The sequence below is a fragment of the Haplochromis burtoni genome, unplaced genomic scaffold, assembly GCF_018398535.1.
Source record: "Haplochromis burtoni strain Fernald_Lab_line unplaced genomic scaffold, NCSU_Asbu1 Contig_25, whole genome shotgun sequence".
NCBI classification, from domain to species: domain Eukaryota; kingdom Metazoa; phylum Chordata; class Actinopteri; order Cichliformes; family Cichlidae; genus Haplochromis; species Haplochromis burtoni.
This window is the reverse complement of record NW_024582386.1, coordinates 758,156-779,024: the sequence shown is the minus strand read 5'-3', so window position 1 is coordinate 779,024 and position 20,869 is coordinate 758,156. Positions and strand designations below refer to the sequence as shown.

General features: G+C 39.0%; 1 protein-coding gene across 7 annotated transcripts in view; it reads right to left on the bottom strand.

Moving 5' to 3' along the window:
- Positions 1-20,869, bottom strand: part of csmd3b (CUB and Sushi multiple domains 3b) — a 395,380-nt gene that overhangs the window by 166,178 nt on the left and 208,333 nt on the right. For 6 of the 7 annotated variants that reach the window (XM_014332163.2, XM_014332164.2, XM_014332166.2 and 3 more), the window contains exon 5: positions 5,067-5,274. In XM_014332163.2, coding sequence (XP_014187649.1) covers positions 5,067-5,274 — 208 coding nt within the window. The remainder of the gene's footprint in view (positions 1-5,066; positions 5,275-20,869) is intronic. The other variant, XM_014332167.2, reaches the window with a different exon arrangement.

Genomic DNA, 20,869 nt, shown 5'->3' with positions numbered 1-20,869 from the left:
TATATATATATATAAAATGAAAAAAAGAAACTATTTCAGATCCAAATAGCAGTAATACAGTGAGTGATAATACAAACCTCTTCAGAGTAACAAAATCTAATAAATTCTTGTCACTGGCTTTAACCACTGCTGTATGAATTCAAAAGCGAGCTAAAGTAATGCCTTTTTTTTATTTTTACAAAGCATCTGGGCATGTTTTGCAATCTGGATGTCTTACCTCAAATAGGCTTTGGGAAAAAAACATTTACAAAGAAAAAACAACTGTCAACAGGCTCCTGTCAATTTAACCAGAAACAGCTGGCCTGATTTTCCTTCTGCTGAATGCTAACGGTGCTAATGGCATTGACATTGTCAAGATCACTTCAAAAGAATGTCTGTGTAATCCGTTCCCACAAATGCTCTGATAAGATCGGCTTCTTTGGACTCCTAATGCAGTGCATAAACAGAAATCTCTTATAACAGAAATTGCCTTTAGGTGTTGCTGACTTCAAATATAAAGCATGCTACCTGCTCAACTGTTTTAATGTTATTTTAATGTGTTCCTCCCTTCCATAATTATAATCGTTCTGATAAGACAGTGTTTACAGAGTGGGGGCATGGGAACAGTGTTGTTGACAGAGTGACTTTTTGTCAATATCAAGTTTCAAGAATTTATATGAGGACAGAGAGGACAGTCAATGAAAAAATAATCTACTCACATGCAAACCAGCATGGATACTTAAACAAAAAACAAAACACAAACACATGAATGGATGTGATTTGTATCTGTTCTTTGAATTGAAGCTAACTGGAAAATCTAATTTGTTTGGGCTCAATAACTTATTGGAAAAATAACTTTGCATTAAAAAAAAGAGCAAAGTGACAAAGTGAAATTGTTATTTCATCAAGCTACGAGGCAATCAATGTTAGACGGGAAGACTTATACGTATAGTACTGTGCAAAAGTCTTGAATCACCAATTAATTCTTTGTATTTTGCTTCCAAGAGGAATACTTTCCTGCCTTTTAAGTGTTCTTTGAAGGTCTTTCAGAGGTTTTCTTTGGACATTGGTTGCTTTTTGACTCATGTTCACTCCAGTCCTTGTACCTGACAATTTTCACTGTATCTTTAGGCTATTTGTTACTAGCAGCCTGTCACCAAAACACACAATAAGATTACATTTTTAGAGCTGAATCTATGGAAAATAAAATACAACACAGATTGACAGGCTTAAAATAATATTTTTGCAACAATAAAATTATTCCCAAAGAGTTATTCGTCACAAAATTAGCATTTATCAGCGTGGTCTATCTCACCATTTCCCAACCAGTGTGCCGCAGCACATAGGTGTGCTGTGAGAAATGGTCAGGTTTGCCGTGGAAGATTATCTGGTTCCACCTGATTAGTACACAAAGGCTACGTTTACACTGCAGGCGAAAGCGCATCAAATCCGATTTTTTTGACCCTATGCGACCCATATCCGATCATGGTATGACAGTGTGAACGACACAAATCCGATATTTTCAAATCCGATCTGGGTCACTTTCGTATGTGGTACTGAATCCGATACATATCCGATGTTTTAGAAAGCATTAAATCCGTCTTTTACGTCACTGACACAAGACAGATGCCAATTATCAGCTCCGGAGAAGCACCCAATAAGACATCGCGAACGCTTCCTGGCCATCCAGTGTAGATGTCAGTGAAACTGTTGGGAAGACAATGTTGGAGAAACGTGAACATTTTATTTGTACTGTATAATCTGCAGATTCTGACAGAAATCTGCAACTATCCTTTGAAGCGCCGCTCCTCTCTAAAACAGCAATAAGGATAATTATTAGGTTATCTACATTATTATGTAAATAACGAAATAACTTAAAGCAAAAATTGGGAAACGTAAAGTCCGAAGTCTTTATATTAAGGGCCATCAGTCAAACAATATTGTTTGCTCTGGGTCTAAACAGAGCGCGTTGTGTGTGACGTCTTCTTTTGCGCATGCGGGCCGCTGTGAGCGTTCACACTAGAGCGCGTTTGCTGTCGCATTTTATTTGTAGTGTGAACAAGCAGACAAAATAATCAGATTTGATCAAAAAATCGGAATTGAGCATTAAGACCTGCAGTGTGAACGTAGCCTAAGCGACCGGCCTGAGTAACAGCAAGAACAATTACATTCTCTTCCACTAGAGGGCAGTACAACTACCTGCTCTAATTAAATGGGTTGCCAACTGAAAGTAAAGCAGAAGAAGACAAAGAAGAAATTACATAATAGTCATGCTGCGAGTGAGACAACACAGCGTGTAATAGCAATCGATAAATATTTGAAAAGAAAAAGTTATCAGTCTGACCTGGGTCCTGGAGAAAATTCCGATCCAGATGAAGGCCCTAGCATGAGTAGTGGTCAGAAGAAAGCAAAACTGGTATACTGGGAACAAACCAAGCCAATTTTGCTATGCGTGGTGTGCGGGAGAAAAAGGATCGATATGCTTTTTGTGACATTTGTGTTTGGTGGTGTGCCGTGTGATTTTTCCTATGTGGCCCCTATGTGCCGTGGCCCCTATGTGCCGTGGCTCCAAAAGGTCAGGAAACACTGCTCTATCTAATGTGTCCTAAAAAAGAGAACACAAGTAAAGAACAAAAGAAGACATGGAAGGCCTAAAAAATAATCTAAAGCCAAAGGCCTGGGAGATGCATCTGCCCTTTCAGTTGATCCATCTACTCTTCACTGAAGCCTTATCAGAAATGGTCTCAGTGGAAGGGTGGCTCTCAAGAAGCCATTCATAAGGAAGGAAACCAGGGAGAAAGATCTTTTTTTTTTTTGTTTGTTTGTTTTTTTAGCATGACAATGATCCCAAACACATCACCAATGCACTAAAAGTATACTGGATAGAAAACCCCCCAGAGCCTAGACCCCAATATTATTGAAGCATTGTGGGGTCATCTTGACAGAGAGCAGAACAAAAGGCCACCAACATCCAAAGAGAATTGAAATGTCCTCCAAGAAGCTTGGAGAACTATTCCTGAAGACTACTTCAAGAAATTACAAGAAAGCTACCTAAGAGAGTTCCGGCTGTGCTGAAGAATAAATAAAATAAATAAATGTGCTGCACCTGTTTCCCATTTTCAAGGCAAAAAATAAAGAAATAAGGGGTGCCTCAAGACTTTGCACAGCAATGTATGATACTTTGTTTGAAATGCAGACCTAGAACCAACATGCTAAGTCCCTTCTGGTTTTCAGCTATACATTTATCCACCGGACTGACAGATATTTTTAAACATGTGCTAAATGTAATGCATCAAAACTTGTTGGGCTGTCAGAAAACACTGACCTCAAAGAAAACCTCAACTGTAAATGTTTAGCAGGTGCTTCTATTGGCATCGGGAGGGGTTGGTAACAGTTTTGTTCCAGGCTGTACACCAGATTGTCTCTGTTTTCCTCTCAGTAGAAAACTATAACCGCATGACCAACCCGACTGCCAGAGAAGACCCATGATATGAGAAAATCAACCTATGCAGCGACCTTAGTATGTGACTCCAGAGTTAATTCAGCAAGTAAATAACTAAACAGTAATATATTACATGAGCCAAGACAGCAGTCAGACTAAATCACACACTACCAGCCAGCACCACATTTTCCCCCAAAGGCCAACAAGCTAACTGAGCCATAAATAGAGGTTGTAAATATTCTTAGAAGGTGAGTTTTTACAGCAGTAAGGTTCTGTATTTGCCTCTGGTTTAAAGTGAAAGCAAGATACAAATTACCTAAATGGCTTTATGCTTGCAGAAAATTTGTTACAAATTATTTAATTGTATTTGAAAATATTAGTGTTCTTTTTTTTCCTCACTGTGAATTTGTGGCCATCGGGCATGATAACATAAGTACATCAATGCATATTTCATTCTATAGTACAAGAAAGTAAACTGGCAGAACACATCACTGGAGACTTCTTATGGCTTTTGTAAAGCTAGTTTTTACAGGCTAATATTTGTATGTTGTTCTTTTGCTTTTAATGCATTCTCCTAAATATGTAAATATTAGTTTTAATGTGCCATCTTAAAAGTTATATATATAGCGACTATCACAATTTGGGATATGTGTGAAATGTGACCAGCATAGCTTGACTTCATTTAACATAATTCCAAGTATCACACAAGTGAGCGCCTGTCTAGATACACCTACACTTTCCTAAAAGCAGGTAGCTGGCTATTATTACTTCCTTCCAACAACACAGGCATGCCTACACTCCAATCCGAAGCGATGATTAGATTCAAATTGGTTACAGCAAAGGCAATGGTTGATCAATACTCTAATTTAACAACAATCAATAAACAGCCAGAGCGATAAAATATTGTTATGAGTGAACCATCTGAAAACATGGGGTTATAAAACTAGCACAGATCGGTTAATTCCTGTGAGGTACACAAGAATCATGCACAAATATTGTACATGAAACTGTTGCCCACACACTTACACAGGTCACAGGTCAAAACTGTTATACCTCCAAAACAAGCCATAAAAACTGTACTTTTATATCTATAATAATGTTTTCTTTTTATTACCTGTTCTTACTTGAGTTCTAGCTTATTTTTATTACCCATTCTAACTTTTTATTACCACACTCCAAGTGTGGTTGAATTGAACCATAAACTCAGCAACTACGTGTCTACACCTGCTTTTGCAGAAATGTCAGATCTCAAATGTCAACCAAATCGGTTTTTTTAAAGTTCAATTTTTAACCAGCACCAATTTTTATACAAGACAACAAATATTCCAGGAACTTGTAACCGCTATACTCTTTATTTTACTGACCAGCTGCAGGTTCTATGAAGCTCTACTGGTAAGTGTTTGAGCCACCATTTACTGCTTGTCATAAAAGGCATTTTTGCAATAAGAGCATCTACAGCTTGCTTTCATTTTGCTCACAGGACTGATTGCATGCACCTCTTTTTCTCCCAATTTAACACTAAATTGTAGGTCGTCTTCATTCTGCAATTAACGACTGCAACTTAAGAAGTCAGCAATTCTTCTTCCCAGCAATACCTTGATGGGGACATAAACACATGCATGGCAAAGTGAATACAACGACTCACCAAATGGTTGGTGGTTCAGATCCCTCCACTTCCAGATAGTCATACTTTTCCTCTGTCTGGAAGTCTGTAAAGATGACAGAGATGGTGTCTCCAGGTTCGGCCAATAGGATCCAAGTACAGTCGGCTTGGTTACCATAGTTGCCGGGGTAACCGGGACTGGTCACCACCCCACTGCCGCCCCTCACAGTGCCCCCACATGTGTCCTCAGCTGTCAATCAAATCAGAGTGACAAATAGAAAACCTGGATTAGGGAGAGGAGGAGGGACCGAGGGGCGGACTTTTTTTTTTTTTTTTTTTTAAATTGAATTTCTTGCTTTTGGAATAAATTGTTTTAATTTTCACAGCTATATTAGACTGGGTGAGTCAATCGACAATTTAGTATAATCGATTCTGTCTGTTTACCAAATTAGCAATTAAGATCTCATTCTCAATATAGCTAACATTATTTCTTAATCAATCTTACAGATTAAAGTTCAGCCAGCCCAACTCCCCAACTCTCTCCCTCTAAGAAGTGATTTTTCTCAGTCACTGTAATTTTTAGTCTTACAGGTTCACTCTTTTCTCTACAGTGTGATTGTTATGCTGTGTCTGGATTGTTAGAGATGGATAACTTTCTCATGACACATCAACTGTAAAGTCATGTTAAAACCATATTTTGGAAATATGGAGCTCTCACATTGCATTTCAGATATGAAAATTAGCACGTACAGTAGATACTCTGAACAGCCCTTTATGGACTATAAGTTATCTGCCTTTAAGTCTGTACATGTCATAGAAAATTATTGCTCTTTTTTAGCCAGTTAGAATTAGAAGTGGGGTTTAAGGGTTAGGCTGCAGTTCCTGTCACACCCAGAGCTGCTGTCCTCTCCTCCAATAATAGGGTAAGTTTCCAGTTTCTCCAATTCCTGAGCTCCGCTCTCGTCTCCTCCAATCACCACCTAGGAACTTTAGATTCAAATGTTTCCCAATTGGCTTTTTTAAAGTTAATCTTTCAATTAAACCTTGATTTGGTTCAAAACATACGGAACAGATGTGAAAATCGATTTGCCTGATTTTCTTTAATTGGTGATCACATCTGATTTCGAGCATTGTCAAATTGACAGTAGTACTGATTATTGTATAACAGATAAAGACACATGGATTGCGCTGTGCACACGGCATAAATTATACACATATAATTTATACAGATACACTCAGTGAGAAAAAAACATACTACATTGGACCTTGTTGTGTCACTGGGACATTGGCTGTATGGGAGCTTATTTCAGAAGAGTGTGCTCAATTCACTTTTTCAAAATACTTTTATCTACACATATGTTTTAAATACCCAATTCATTTCAGGATATTACAAAGAAAATGCTTATTTTTTGCATTTTAAACAGTATTTATCAAAAGCAAATTGAGCCTTGCCAGTATCACAGTGAGAAAAGATACAATGTTGAACCTTTTTTTCGGAGAGCGTCAAACTTTAAACATGGTATAAATTATACCTGTATAATTTATAGTTATATACATAAAAGAGGCAATACTGCATGTAGCACACTCTTAAAGCAGACATGCGTTTTCGTACATACCAGCAAGTGCAATTTGGGATGACACTCAATTAAATGGAATTCCCATGTTGACATAGTTCAGTTTCAGACACGACAGAGGAATACCAAATGCGCGTCCCTTAAACTGCACTCACTGATATAGTGAAAAAGACATATCCTTTACAAGAGTGTAGACAGGCACTGTCAGGTATACATGCACGCTTTTTCTGGCTCATCCAGGCAGTGCTGCCCCGGGGGGGATGCATGTACAGATGACAGAGATAAGGTAGGGACCAAACCACGCTCCACCCACAGGATGGGTGAAGAGAATAACTTTGGTCAAAGACTCACAGACTCTAGCAACAGATGGTGACCCATAGAAATGAATAGAAACGTTACTAAAAGATACTAGAAATCGGACAGAACACTGAGTAGAGACAGGAAATACAAAGAGGCTAACAGGGGAACATAAATAGATAGGAACAAATAGAGACAAACAGAAATATAGTGAAACAAACAAGCAAACAAAAATAGAGATCAGATTGAATTAGGCAAAGTGTTGGTGCAAACAGCACCAGATAGGAAATGAGAAACAGAATGAATCAAATAAGTGGTTAAAATGAATTTTAAAATAGACCCAGACTCCTTTTTTTAATAGATCAGAGTATGAAGTTAGGAACAATACACATTTCCACTGATTCTGTGTCATTAGTAATGGTGCCTGTGTCAAAACATTAAGCGGTGTTCCACATTTGCTGAGATGGAAATAAAATGTTGTGCATTGTCCCGAACTACAGGTGCTGATGTGCTGAGAATGAAGCACAGACATGCATTATTAATTTGTTAACAATTTATTAATTTAACACAATTCACACAGGCCCTTGAACCTGTCAGTCATACAAATAGACAGACAGACAGACAGACAAGCAGGCAGGCAGGCAGGGCAGGCACTGACAGACAGACCATTCAGTTATCCAGGCAGACTCTCATTCCTCAGCTCGACAGGTAAGGAGATTTGTGTAAATGACCCAACACACCGAACCAAGACCTGCTGAGACCCCATCACATTTGCAGGAGTGCAATGAACAGTGATCTGTTTGTGTATGCGTATGCTTGTGTAATTGTATGTGTGTGTGTGTGTGTGTGTGCGTGTGTGTGTGTGTGCGTGTGCCTGTTTCCACACCATGGGAATGAGCTGCTTGCAGGATGACAGCTGTCACTGGTTTATCATGACAACAGCAGGGCGTCCACGAGCACCAGTGGACACACACCTGCAGCCACGCACACATACAGGCAGACGTGCACGCCCATGCACACACCTCCACCAGCCCTCCGGCTTAGTGATGTGACGGCTGACAGACAGGTGGAATATCCTCAAGGTGCACTGATGTGCGTTTTATTGAGCAAAAGGAAATTAACTTGTAAAAGGGAAAAGAAAAGCTTGCATTGATCTGCAGAATATAAAATTGTGTGCTTTAATATAAATGCTTGATTTAAATGAATGCAGTAAATGTTACTAAACTAGGATGTAGCAACTATATTTGTCCGATGTGTCTGACTTCCTTAAAAAAATAATAAAAATTTGAATATTAAAGAACAATTGTTTTAAGATAGCAAAACAGCATTTTCCTGTTTGTGTCCCCTGTGTATGAGTCGCACAGCCTCCCTTATTAGTATCTCCTGAGCTTATTATTAGGCATCCAGAAGTAGCTCGCTGGCCAGTTTCAGTACCGAAGCAATGTAAGATACATCAAACATCTACAGTTTGCAAAACATATCCCACACCCCTGTATACTCGAAGTAGCGAAAACTTTATAACTCACTTTTAAAAGCGACACCTTGTCAAAACAAAGATAAATGGCACTCGCAGTCACAGTAAAGGAAGGTGCACAAGCAGTCAATTTAAGACCAGTAACAACAACGCTAGTCTCCAGAGCACATGAGCTGATAACTCCACAGAGTCAAATGCAATAACCAAAACCATAAGTTATCTTATTTGCAAGAACATGTGTCCATATAGAGATGTTAAAAACGTAGGATTCAGACAAATTAAACTGAATCTAGAATTGATGAGTTTGCAGCACTCCCTGAAAAACATCCCAGCAGTGTGCTGTGTGATGATTGGAGGCAGCAGCTCACATCAAATAAAGTTTTGCTGCTGCAGCACTTCAGAAACCACAGACAAGAAAGTGATTTAAAAGAGCTGGAAGCTGTCTGCCAGTTAGCATCCGAACGAAAACTATAGTATTATTGACTACATATAACAAAAGACAGTGTTATTTCATACAGTGCTGTGGTGCATTTTCTGTATATTTATCACACTTTCACATTTCAGATCATCCAAGCAACTAATTTTCATATTGAACAAAGATATCCAGAGTAAATACAAATTGCAATTTGTAAATTATGATTTCTCAGATGGGAAACGGTTATCCAAACCTAACTGGCCCAATGTAAAAAAGTAATTGCCCCCTAAACCTAATGACTGGTTGTGCTACACATGGCTGGAAAAACTGCAATCAAGCTTCTGTGGTAGCTGGCAATACGTCTTTCACATTGTTGTGGAGAATTTTTGTCCCACTCTTCTTTGCAGAATTGTTATAATTAAGCCACACTGGGGGGTTTTCAAGCATGGACGAACTGTTTAAAGTCATACCAAACCATCTCGATCTGATTTAATTCTGGATTTTGAGTACGACACTTCAAAACCTTCATTTTGTTTATTTTAAGACACTCAAAGGTCGAGTTGCTGATGTTTTTTGCCAAATGTGAGACAACCCTTTGTGTTCTTTTTGGTCCAACTCTCCCATGGATGCCATTTATGCCGAGTCTCTTTCTTATTGTTGAACCGTGAACTCTGACCTTAACTGAGGCAAGTGAGGCCTAAAGTTCTTTAGATGTTGTTCTGGGGTCTTTTGGGACATCTTGGATGAGCCATTGATTCACTGTTGGAGTAATTTTGCAAGGCTGGCCACTCCTGGGAAGGTTCACCAGTTTCCTCCATGTGTTAATAATGCCTCTCAGTGTGATTCAGTAGAGTCCCAAAGACTTAGAAATTGCTCTGGATAGTGCATTATGTGTTCCTTTTTGAGCTCTTTTAGGCTACTTCACTTTGTCAGACAGTTTCTGTTTAAGTGGTTTCTTGATTAAACAAGTCTGGCAGTAATCAGACCTGGGAGTGGCTCATGATGCTGGACTCAGTTTTTTTCAAAACATGTGTCTCATCACAGTTAATTCATGATTGAACAACCAAGGACAATTACTTTTTCCCACAGCAGAATAGAAAAACTGCACATCTTTGTCTAATATCATTTTTTTGATGATCTGAAACATGTAAGTGTGACAAATAAGAAATCAGAGAGGGGCAAACACATTTTTCAGAGCACTGTATATACTATGAATATTATATTGTTTATTGTCAAAGCTTGCTGTTAGATGCTTTGACAAAAGCCTTTTTACAAATTTATCATTATTGTATGAAAATATGGAGCCTGTAACTCATTATGAAAGCCATCATTTTAGCTGACACACGATGCAATTAGGATCCTCACTAATTCTGTTGTGTGTCATCTAGTAATGGCAGGCCTGGTCAGAGACCGCTTCAGGAGCAGCTGCTCTAATAAAAAGAGACATTTGTTGCGTGTTCACAAGGGAGGGTGTGATACCTATAGCCAACTCTGATTACCTTCTGTTAGTGTGCAGCAGACATGGCATGAAACTAGTCAGATTTCCTTGTTGCACCTGCTAATTTTGGATACTGCTTGCTCCTGCCTGATCAATCATAATGACACATCTGTGTGACAGTGTTAAATATTACCGTGCCTAACCTTACATCTACTACCGCTCCCTGGTCTATCTCAGCTGCAGTATAAAAGGAATGCAGCATAATTAATGTAAGTTTTTCTCATTTTAACCCTTTAACTGACTAAAAAAAATGCCCGACTCGTTAATCTGCTTTACCCACTGAGCTGTCTTGGCCTGCTCTCCTTATTTCCCTTTAAGCTCCAACAGTAGCTCAACACTCCTGTGGTCCAGATTATAGTGAGACACTGGCTCAAACTGTATTTCCTTAATTATAAACAAGCACAAAACTCCCAAAATCCTTTATCACATCTTCTCAGATAAAGGTTGAATATAATTATTTTCACTTTCAGAAATTACATAATGTTCTTCAAAGACCTGCAATGATTCATTTATCTCTTTCAATACGCCGGTCAAAAAAAGTTTAACATCATTCAATCACATTTTTTTCCTATAACTGCAGGCTCAACACTTTGTCATGAAACGTTATCAAACGTTTCTATTTCCCCTCATCAAACAGCTCTCTTGAGAATGTTAAGCCTTAAAGGTTGTACTTCAGGATTATGTGATGCAATCTAGCACATCAATCCTCTGACACTGACCAAGACAAAAGATGCCTTGGAACAACACCTTTGGGTGACTACACCAGACAGCACTTGGGATCTCATTATTAGCTGCCAGAGCGTCTCTCCTCCGTTTGCATTTGCCTTGGCTTACTGCAGTTAAAAGTTACTCATCGCCTCTATTGTACTGCTGCGAAATTGTCAAAAAATGTTCTTGACCTTCGCGCCAGCTGATGATACGAGCGGCTGTGTCATCAATCACCAGTGATAAAGGGCCATATGTTCTGGTTAGGCAACTCTGTTTTGAGCCAACAACTTCAGTGAGATCGAAAATAGAATTTTATTACAAATGAGTCTGATCAAGATTGTAAATCAGTTAAGCTTTTAATTTAATATTTTCCTGATAACGAAGGAACACAGAGATTGCTGCACCTACAGGCAACACATAAGCTCACTTGAACACAAAAAATAAATGTGGTTGATTATTACATTATTAGTAGAAGTGACTGATAATGATTATTTTTTAAATATCAATTAAAAACGCTGTTAAGATTGAACCAACACCTGTCTGTAACAGTCAGCCTAAAGCTATTATATCAAGAGCTATGGTTATTTCCAGATCATATCTTATCTATCCATCCATTTTCTTCTGCTTATCTAAACCAGGGTCACAGGAGCCTATTCCAGCTGTCATGGGGCAAGAGGTAGAGTACACCCTGGACAGGTCATCAGTCTGTTGCAGGGTTAACACAGACAAATAGCCATCCACGCTCACTTTCACACCTATGGTCAATTTAGAATCACCTACAATCACCTACAGAAAGACCCCAGGCTGGATTTGAACCCCTTGCTGTGAGGCAACAGCAGTAACTACTGTGGGGAAGGCTGTGGCTCAGGAGGTAGTACAGGTTAGTGGATCAATTCTCCAGGTTCTCCAGTCGAAGTATCCTCGGGCAAGATCCTGAACCCCCAGTTGCCTCCAATCATTTAGTGTGCATGTGAATGTTAGACAAAAGGCTTGTGTATAGAAAAAAAGTGCAAATGACGATTGTAGTAAAAAGTGTTTTGAGTGCTCATCTAAATTACATAAGCACCATCTAAGTACACATTAAAGACTGTGCCACCATGCTGCTCACTTATCTAAAGAAAAATAAATGGATGAATCAGCATCCATGAACAGATCTGCATATAGCTAATAATTAGCAATAAGTGTTTAATTTGATGCATTTTGCACATCACGAGTATATCATGACACTGGTTTTGTTTTAGGTGCTGTGTACACAACATTCAGACCCATGGAGGGTAGAAATAAGATCCACATAAAATCATCAACTCCATTAACCTGTGCTAACACAACAGTAAGGCCCCAAGATTGTGGTTGGGTGCATATTTTAGCCTGTTGTGCTTTTAGACATCTGATGTTTGATTGATTAACACTTGCTGGTGAACTTTGTTTCAAATGACAAACTACAGGTGAGAGATTCACAAAGAACCGTGAAGAAATGTCTTATGATCCCATCATGGAGGATCAACCTAAATAAATCTATAGGCAGAGACTGCTTTGCTGTCTGTGTGCACTGCTGTGATCTCTTCTCCGCTTTTATTTCAGACAGTAACCTGGGGAGGCGCAACACATACTCATGCCCCAGTGCACTGACCCACAGGAGGAGGGAAAGTGTGCGTGTGTGTGTGTGTATGGAAGAGGGTGCTTTATGTGTTAGCGTGTGAGAGGGAAAGAGAGGTAGTGTTTGCCATGTTGCCTTCATTTCTTATCACATCAGTGAGTTGGTACTGGCCTTTTCTTTGCCTTTCCGCCTCTCGCTCCCTCTCTGGTTGTTGTTGTAACACCATCTCTCTTTTCTTCCCTACTGGTCTCCGCTTGCTATACACCCCTCCTCTTCCCTTTGCTGCATGAAGATTATTTTTCGTAGTAAAACAGTGCATGTCCTCCACTGCCCTCGGCTCATTTAAGCTGTTTCTCCCACGCGCTGCAGTCCCAAACTTGTCCAGACATTATACATCAGCAGTGCATGTGAGAACACAAATGTCTAACGCGGTCAGATCAGATATTCAACAGTCTTTAACTGTCTAGCTCTCTAGTGTGATGTCCAATAGTGTGAGAACAGCACAAGTAATGTCCGATGAATTTACAGCTAGCGAGTGTTCAGTCTGTGTCCTTCAAGGACCAAACCAGTACAGTAACACATCAGAAGGTTTGTGAGAAAGGACATTTTCAGACAATGTCCCAACCTGATTTTCCAGTTCGTATGTGAAAACAGCTTAAGCCCCCACCCACCAACACCGACACACGCACACACACACACTTTATACTTCATTCTCTTTTTCAAATTCATCCCCACTCACTCTACCATCTCCTTCCTCATCATCCCCCTCACCCTCCAACTCTCCATCTCACTCTCTCTCACTCCTTCTCTCACATGGCCCGGGGTGCTTTGATCACTCGTTCTTAGCCTCCTTATCCTGCTTCCCTCTCTCCCATGCGTTCATCCCGTCTTCCCTACTGTGCTGTCATCAATATCGCAGTCATCTGAGGATTCCTTCTTTATCCCTCTCTGTCTCCCTGTGTCTTTCTTTAAGATCTTACTCCCTTTGCTTTTCACTCTCCATCTCTTACTCTCTCGCGCTGTCTTTCTGCTGATTGATTTTACGTTTAATGGCTTTTCTGGCCTCATCTCTTTCTCTCCTCTCCTTTCACTGTCTGTCCCACCTCCCCCACCCCCCGCAACCCCTCCACCCCCTTTCCTTCCTTCTGTCCCATAACTCCATCTCCTTTCCTGCATCACTTTGATAGGCAGATCACTATCACCATCAGATTTGCGCACAGACACACACACACACACACACACACACACACACACACTCACACAGACTTCAATCACAGAAGACCCCGTGTGCTGTCAGCCTCTAAGGATTATGGGCCATCTACATCATCCTCTCTTTCCCTCTGTCTTCAGGCTGTATCCATCCATCCCTTCTGCTCTCTTATCTACATCCATCCACCCATCCATCAACCTCTTGCCCCCACCCTTGTACTGTAAAGTCGAATATATATTGCCACCCTTCTTTCTCTCTCACCACCCCTACTATACCTTTCGTACCTAAGCTTACCTACTATAAATGACCGAATACACATGAAATATACAGGTAGACGTCCACATAAATGGGTTAGGGTTAGGTAGTTATGTATAAGTAATTAGCCTCTGCTCTGAAACATTACCACATGATCTTCATCACACAGCTGTACTCTGTGTGCCCTGTTGCCTAACTATACAGAGGATGCAATTTCACTCGCGGTCTCAATGTCACTTTCACAATTCAGTCATGCCAGAGCCCGTTAAGTGGATATGGATGTATAAGAATAAGACCTCACAGGCAATGCCATTGCGTCTGCCAAACTAAGAGAAACTTTGGCATTGTGAACAGAATTCAACTTAGCTTTTGGATAGAGTCCAGCATCATTGAGCATATAAGCTTTACAATGAAAATAACTACATAAATGCAACTTTAAACTCACACAATCTCATTTGGAAATAAAAAAAATAAACATTCCAATGCAACCTATTTTTACTGAGGATCTACAAAATAAAATGCAACTTGCCCCCTCCCTTTATTTTAAGCACAAAGTCTCACATTCAGTTTTCCACCTAAATCCATCACAAATTGCCGTTGCAAAGATAAAACAGTTTTATAATCTATACATAACTAAATTAGCTAAGGATGGGCTAAAAACAGTATTTTGAAAAGGTTGAGGCCAGGTGTCTGTAGAGGTGTGCAGGTGGCATTATTATAACCACCATTTGTGGTTTTGATGCAGTATCCCATTTCCTCCCTCTCTTCATTACACCCTTAGCACCCTCAACAAACCATGTTTTGGATCAATCAGTAAACAGGACTATTGTTCATCTACTTAGAAAAGCCAGTGTGTCTCAGTCCACCTCAAATGACTGGCCTTGTCCCCCTCTCCCAGGTTAAGTGGTTTAGAGATCATTGCCCCTTTACTTACAGCCTTCTTTAGACAAAAGCTTTGCTGATTGCCGTCCTGTGTTACTTACTTAGCAAATCCTCTGTGAGAAAGTTGCTTTTTTATCTCCATTTATTGATTAAATAGATTGATTGTACTGCTTTAACTGCCCAATTTCGCTTGCCTGAATATGCTTGGGATACAACTGATCCAGTGATTCCGCTGACATATACCTCTTAAAATCCTTTCGTTTAGCAGACAGTCTATAATTAATGTAACATGTGACTTCTGACGTTTTAATTTCTCGTTCTAGTTTTTAAGTAATGTTCTGTGGAAACCTGGGGAACAGCCAAATTTAACAATGAACAATGGCTGCAAGCTGATTAACTTTATAATTCTGCAGTAGATCTAATCTATCTAAGTGCCATTTGAATATGTGCTTCAGTAGAAGTGATACAACTCAAGGGACTATGACTTCCAGTGCAAAAAAGGTTAACAATCACAGTGCCACATATTTGCTTATGTTTGATTTTCTGTGTTTACCTGTTGCTGGATCTTAACCATTTGTTCATTTCACATAACAGAGCTGATTATTTTTCAGGCTTACCTACAAACGGAGCAGATGTTCTATGTTTGCACTTTTTGTTTCATTCTTGTTTTCTTTTCTCTCGACAAGAAGTATGACCATCATTTCCCTTTGATGATGCTTCAGCATTGCAGCATGTGTAATAGGATACAGGATTATTCTTAAAGGGTAACCTTCAGTTCACTGAAGCACAAAGGAACCTGATATTAACCTTTAAAACTTCCAGGAACAATGCCTGTCTTAATGTACTCTTTGAGTAAATTATGTTTGCGCTGATTTGTAAGTGCATATGGAAAGTGATGCATGAAAAAAGAAGAGCGTTTGCACCATCTGGCCACATGTTATTTGGCAGCTATTCTGCAATGCAGCAATGTGGACTAAAGTCATTTTATTTTTGTCAAAGGCAAAACATCCTGGTTTTTTTTCTTATTTAGAGAATTTATCCTGCTCACACCTAGAATCTACCATTGTGTCATAGAAACACCAGCTTTGCTTTTGAGACGGTCACTAAGATATTGAATCATTTCTTTACTTATGTTCTAGGACAGGTTTTGGGGGATTTACATTTATCTTGCTTTAATTCTGTTTGATTCTGTATAAGTTGAAGCTTGCGACCACAAGGTGCAGGAGTTTCTTTAACCTCCTAAGACGGCATGCATTTTTAATTTCTCTTTGATATTTGGGCATATTGGGACCCGATGAATGTAAAAACAGAATCACCAGATTTTTATTTTTATCTGATTTTTGTTTCTAAGAAAAATGAGCGCCACATATGAAAACATTCGTTTTAAATTTTGATAAAACAGAGGCAGTATAATGTCCTCATAAGTGGATATCAGGCCCCTGTACAGCAAAACTTTGTATTTTGGTCTAGACAACCCAAAATGTGATGCCCACATATGTGCCAGGTCCTAGCACTCAGGTAAAATTATGTTTATGTCTACATTCAGCTTTGTATGACTCATAGCAAGCAGCTTTCTTTGTAACTTGGCTTCAGTAACTTCAAATTCAGTCCTTTGTATGTGTGGGTTCCACTCCTCCTTTTTACACCCGCTTACGTCTGTCATATTTTTCTGTAACCCTTCAAAAACTTGTTGTAAACATATTGGTTGCTTTGCTCTTCTTGGCAGCATTACATTTTCGATGAATAGTTACAGTGATTAGGTCGCACACCCACCCACACACAACTAGTAACCACGCTGACCTTCAACTCCTCCCACCATCTGTCCACAAATCAGAGAACAGATGCTGTCTGCCAGTCAACTAACACCCTGACATTTAGACCAATTAGGGCAGAAGAGTGATAAAACGGTAAATCAACAGATTGAGACATAAAGAGAGACGGCACAGATTGATAGATAGATTGCTATCATAATTATCATTCTTACAGTCATCGTGTGACCCTGACTTACTGAATCATATTTGGAGTCCTGGTAACAAATAGCAAGTTAACTCATTATTTTGTGATTACCTCCTCCTGTAAATGTTACTCTTTGACCCCTGTTACTTACCCCACTTAGCTTCTACCTCAGATTGATGATATCGCATAACTTGGCTTTTGCTGAATATACGTGAGCATTTTTCACTCCAAGAACCAAGCAGATGAAGTTAAAATGATATTCCGACAAAATGACAATGATAAATGACAGCATCGCCTACATTTCAGTGTTTTACTGAGGAACGCTTCACGAGGACTTTTGGGGAGCTTAAAAGTCTGAATAAAAGCAAAATGCAAGGTCACAGAAGTTAAAGATTTGTTGAAGTAAATGACAACAGCGTGGGTGAACAAAAAGAGTGAGACTGGATGATACTTCACAGCAGAATTGAGATGGATGAATCTGTCTTATCCATTTTCTCATCCGGTAATTAAACAGAGTTTATAAATTATTAACTGTAATGACAAACTCCTAAAGTTTTGACGTATTCGGTATTACCACTCAATCATTCACATCCTATTTCTTTCGCTCTGTTATTTCCTATACTACTCAGAAATACTCCTATTTCTGAGTTTCTTTTATCTATTGTTTTTTTAAACACAGTTAAACACACAGCCTAATTATGACTAAATGACTCATATGTATTGATGATTAGCAGTTTAACAGTCGTGCTGAAAATGTATGGTAAGCCAAGGGTGCTTCTTGCTTTAGCGTCATGCTAAAAGGTACTCGCAAAACTTGTTAGTGTTGTTAACGCTGTCATCGAGTGTCGTTGTTCAGCTTTATATATGATACAGAGAGAGAGATTTGATGCAAGTTTCTTTGCACTGAGAAGGAGGACAATAATGCAAATGTGTACAGTACTTTAGCCAAAGTTGCATCAAAAACATTATAATTGGTGAAAACATATTATTGTGGGCTGAATCAAAGTAGAAACAAATGCAATCATTACAGCTTAATTAAATAATAATATCAGGAAGGGTTGCAGTTTGGCAATAAGCTGACTGGCATCACATTTAGAATTCACCCACTTGCATGAATGTGCTTGGATTCATACAAGATAACTTTATAGGTTACCCTTAAACTTTCAGTGGGTGAACAAAAATAGTCTCTAAGATTAGAGAGGACATATACAAGTATGAAACACATAAAACCATAAAATGAAATAAAAACGACAAACTATGAAAAGTGATGTGTCTTTCTAAAAAGACTTATTAGATTACTGTCACCAACTATAGTCACTGTAATAAGGTACTGTCACAAGGAATTTGATAGCAAAATGCCACATGTCTCTAGTGTTGACAGTCTCTCAAAAATGCTTATGAGACAAAACCTCAAATGGCCACTTCCAAATAGTTTCTGACAGTCCGTCTATAGTCTAAACAGGCTTTAACGAAAAGGTGACTGCAACATGTCCTTTTATAGATCTATCACATCCATAAAGGCTCAGCGGACTACCCTAAAGTTGATACTTAGCCCTATGTAATCAATACATACACTCATCATATGTAAGGACTACCAGTAAATCATATCAATAATTCTCAATGTGTTTCTGACCTTTTTTGGTTCACTGCTAATGGATCTTACTCATTACAGAAATACTGACCTACCACGCAAAATGTAAGCTCTTTTTGTTTCTGTTCAATTATTATGACTAGTGAGAGCTATCCTTCACTCACCTGCCTTTTCAAACTCCCACTTGTTGAGCTTTTGAACCCATCTGGTCGTTAAGTGATGACGTGACGAATCCTACTTCCAGGCCTAAAGTAGTCTGCGTTTAATATGGCTTTTGTGTTGTTAACATGTTTAATGTTATGTATTTTCTTCTATTTAATCTCAAAAAGCTCCTAAAACAGTCAGTGATCACTGTTGACCTCCCACGGCTTTTATTACTGCTAATCATTTATTTAAGCTTCGTTTTTAAAACCTTGTAACTACAGCCCAGCCCATGCAGCAGTATATGAATGACTAACCTTATATTGTGGATGGATTATCTCAGTTGTTCTCCTGGCTGAAGTTTGGTCCTTTTAAAGCATCCTGCCATGCGATTACATTTGTTCCTGACCACCAAGAACACTCACGTTAACTTTTATCGAGTGGAAAAAAAGTTAGCTTGTTTATATAATGCTAACATAGCTGTACCGGTAGCGGTCACGTAGCACATCATTATATACCAGCTAGCCAAACTTCAGTAACCCTACAAATGTCACTGCTGTCTAGTTTTCTGTCTTCATTTATGTTGGAAGTGATAGCAGAGCTGTACGTTTTAATTTGTTTCCAAAACCCCGCAGTCAGGACATGCTATATTGTATTTAGATAGAAGCTAGCGAGCTAACTTCTTGCTAACTCCATTAAATGTCATAAATTCCGTTTTCATGGATTCCTGGATGTTAAACTCAATTGTTACACCTGGTAGAGCAGAACACTGATCATTTTATTAAAGATGAAAGACTTCAGACAGTTTTTCAACTCTCAGTAATGCCATAGTGATTGTTTGATATATGGACCTGCGGAGTTTAGGTCCAGACACGGCTAGTGACGTCAGACTTAACGACCGGATAGGCTGTGTTACATAGTATTATCATACTGTATTGTATTACAGCAACCAGTATATCTGATAAGAAGCCTCTTTGATTACAAGATTACTGTATACATGCAATCAGCAAGATGGATAGAAAAGGTGAAGTATAAACCGACTAATGAAAAAAAAAGATATAACCATAAATTTCCAGTTGGTGAGATTTTGAAAGACTGTAGTTGTGTGTGTGTGTGTGTGTGTGTGTGTGTGTGTTTGAAGAAACACAAGAAACATCAAGTGTTTCATCAAAAAGCAAAAGGAAAAGAAGAAACTAGAGAAAGGTCAAAGACTGATCAGAAGAGATAAAGATAGACAAAGATAGGAAGCAAAGACAAGAGGAGAGTGAAAAGTCTAGCATCTAAGCTTTGACATTTTCACTCAGTAAATATTTGACTGGTATAAATGGAATGAAATCCCTGTGGTTTGTCTGTGAACGTTTAGCTTTTACGTGCATTTATGTATTCATTTGGTTTCTTTTTAAACCAGGCTCATCAGGCTCTTTATTCAGTTTCAGGAACTCAGTTTATTTAACCAGAACCACTAGGAAGAAACTCAAATGGCAAATACACACATTATGATTTGATTTGATATGATTTATATAAATTTATAATAATGTGATGAGTCGTTAACCCACGGTTTGGAGTTGTTGTTGTGGACTCATGATGTATTTTTTTTTTTTGATTTAAGGCACAATTTCTGTTCAAGTCCTATATTTAGTCCTCTTGGTATGATTGTATTTCTTAGTGTTTCTAAGTCTGTTATCTTTGGTTGTAGTTCTTGGTAAGATGATGTTAATTCTCGTCAGTGTCCAGTCTATCTCAGTCTTGTCTGTGTTTTGTCCTTAGCGTTAAATCAGTCTTGTCTCTGAGAAAGGCAGCCTAGTCTATGTGTCAAGTATGTTAGTCCAAGTCAGTGTTAGTCAATTCCTGTTTTATTTTGGTGACCTCTTGTCGCCTGTGCTTTCCCCTACCTAATTATCTGTGATTAGCTTCAGCTAGGCAGCGCGGTGGCACAGTGGTTAGCACTGTTGCTGCACAGAAAGAAGGTCCTGAGTTCAATTCCACCATCAGGTCAGCAGGGTCTTTCTGTGTGGGGTTTGCATGTTCTCCCCGTGTTTGCGTGGGTTCTCCCCGGGTACTCTGCAGACCGTCTGCAGGCTTTATTTAATGGAAAACTTCCACAACAGTGTGAATGCGGGACCGAATGTGAGTGTGAATGGTTGTCTGTCCCTGTGTGTCTAAATATTCTCCAATACTGAAGAAATCTCTGTGCACATTGGACAATGATGAAAATCAATATTGGTTGCTTGGGATCTTCAGGACCTT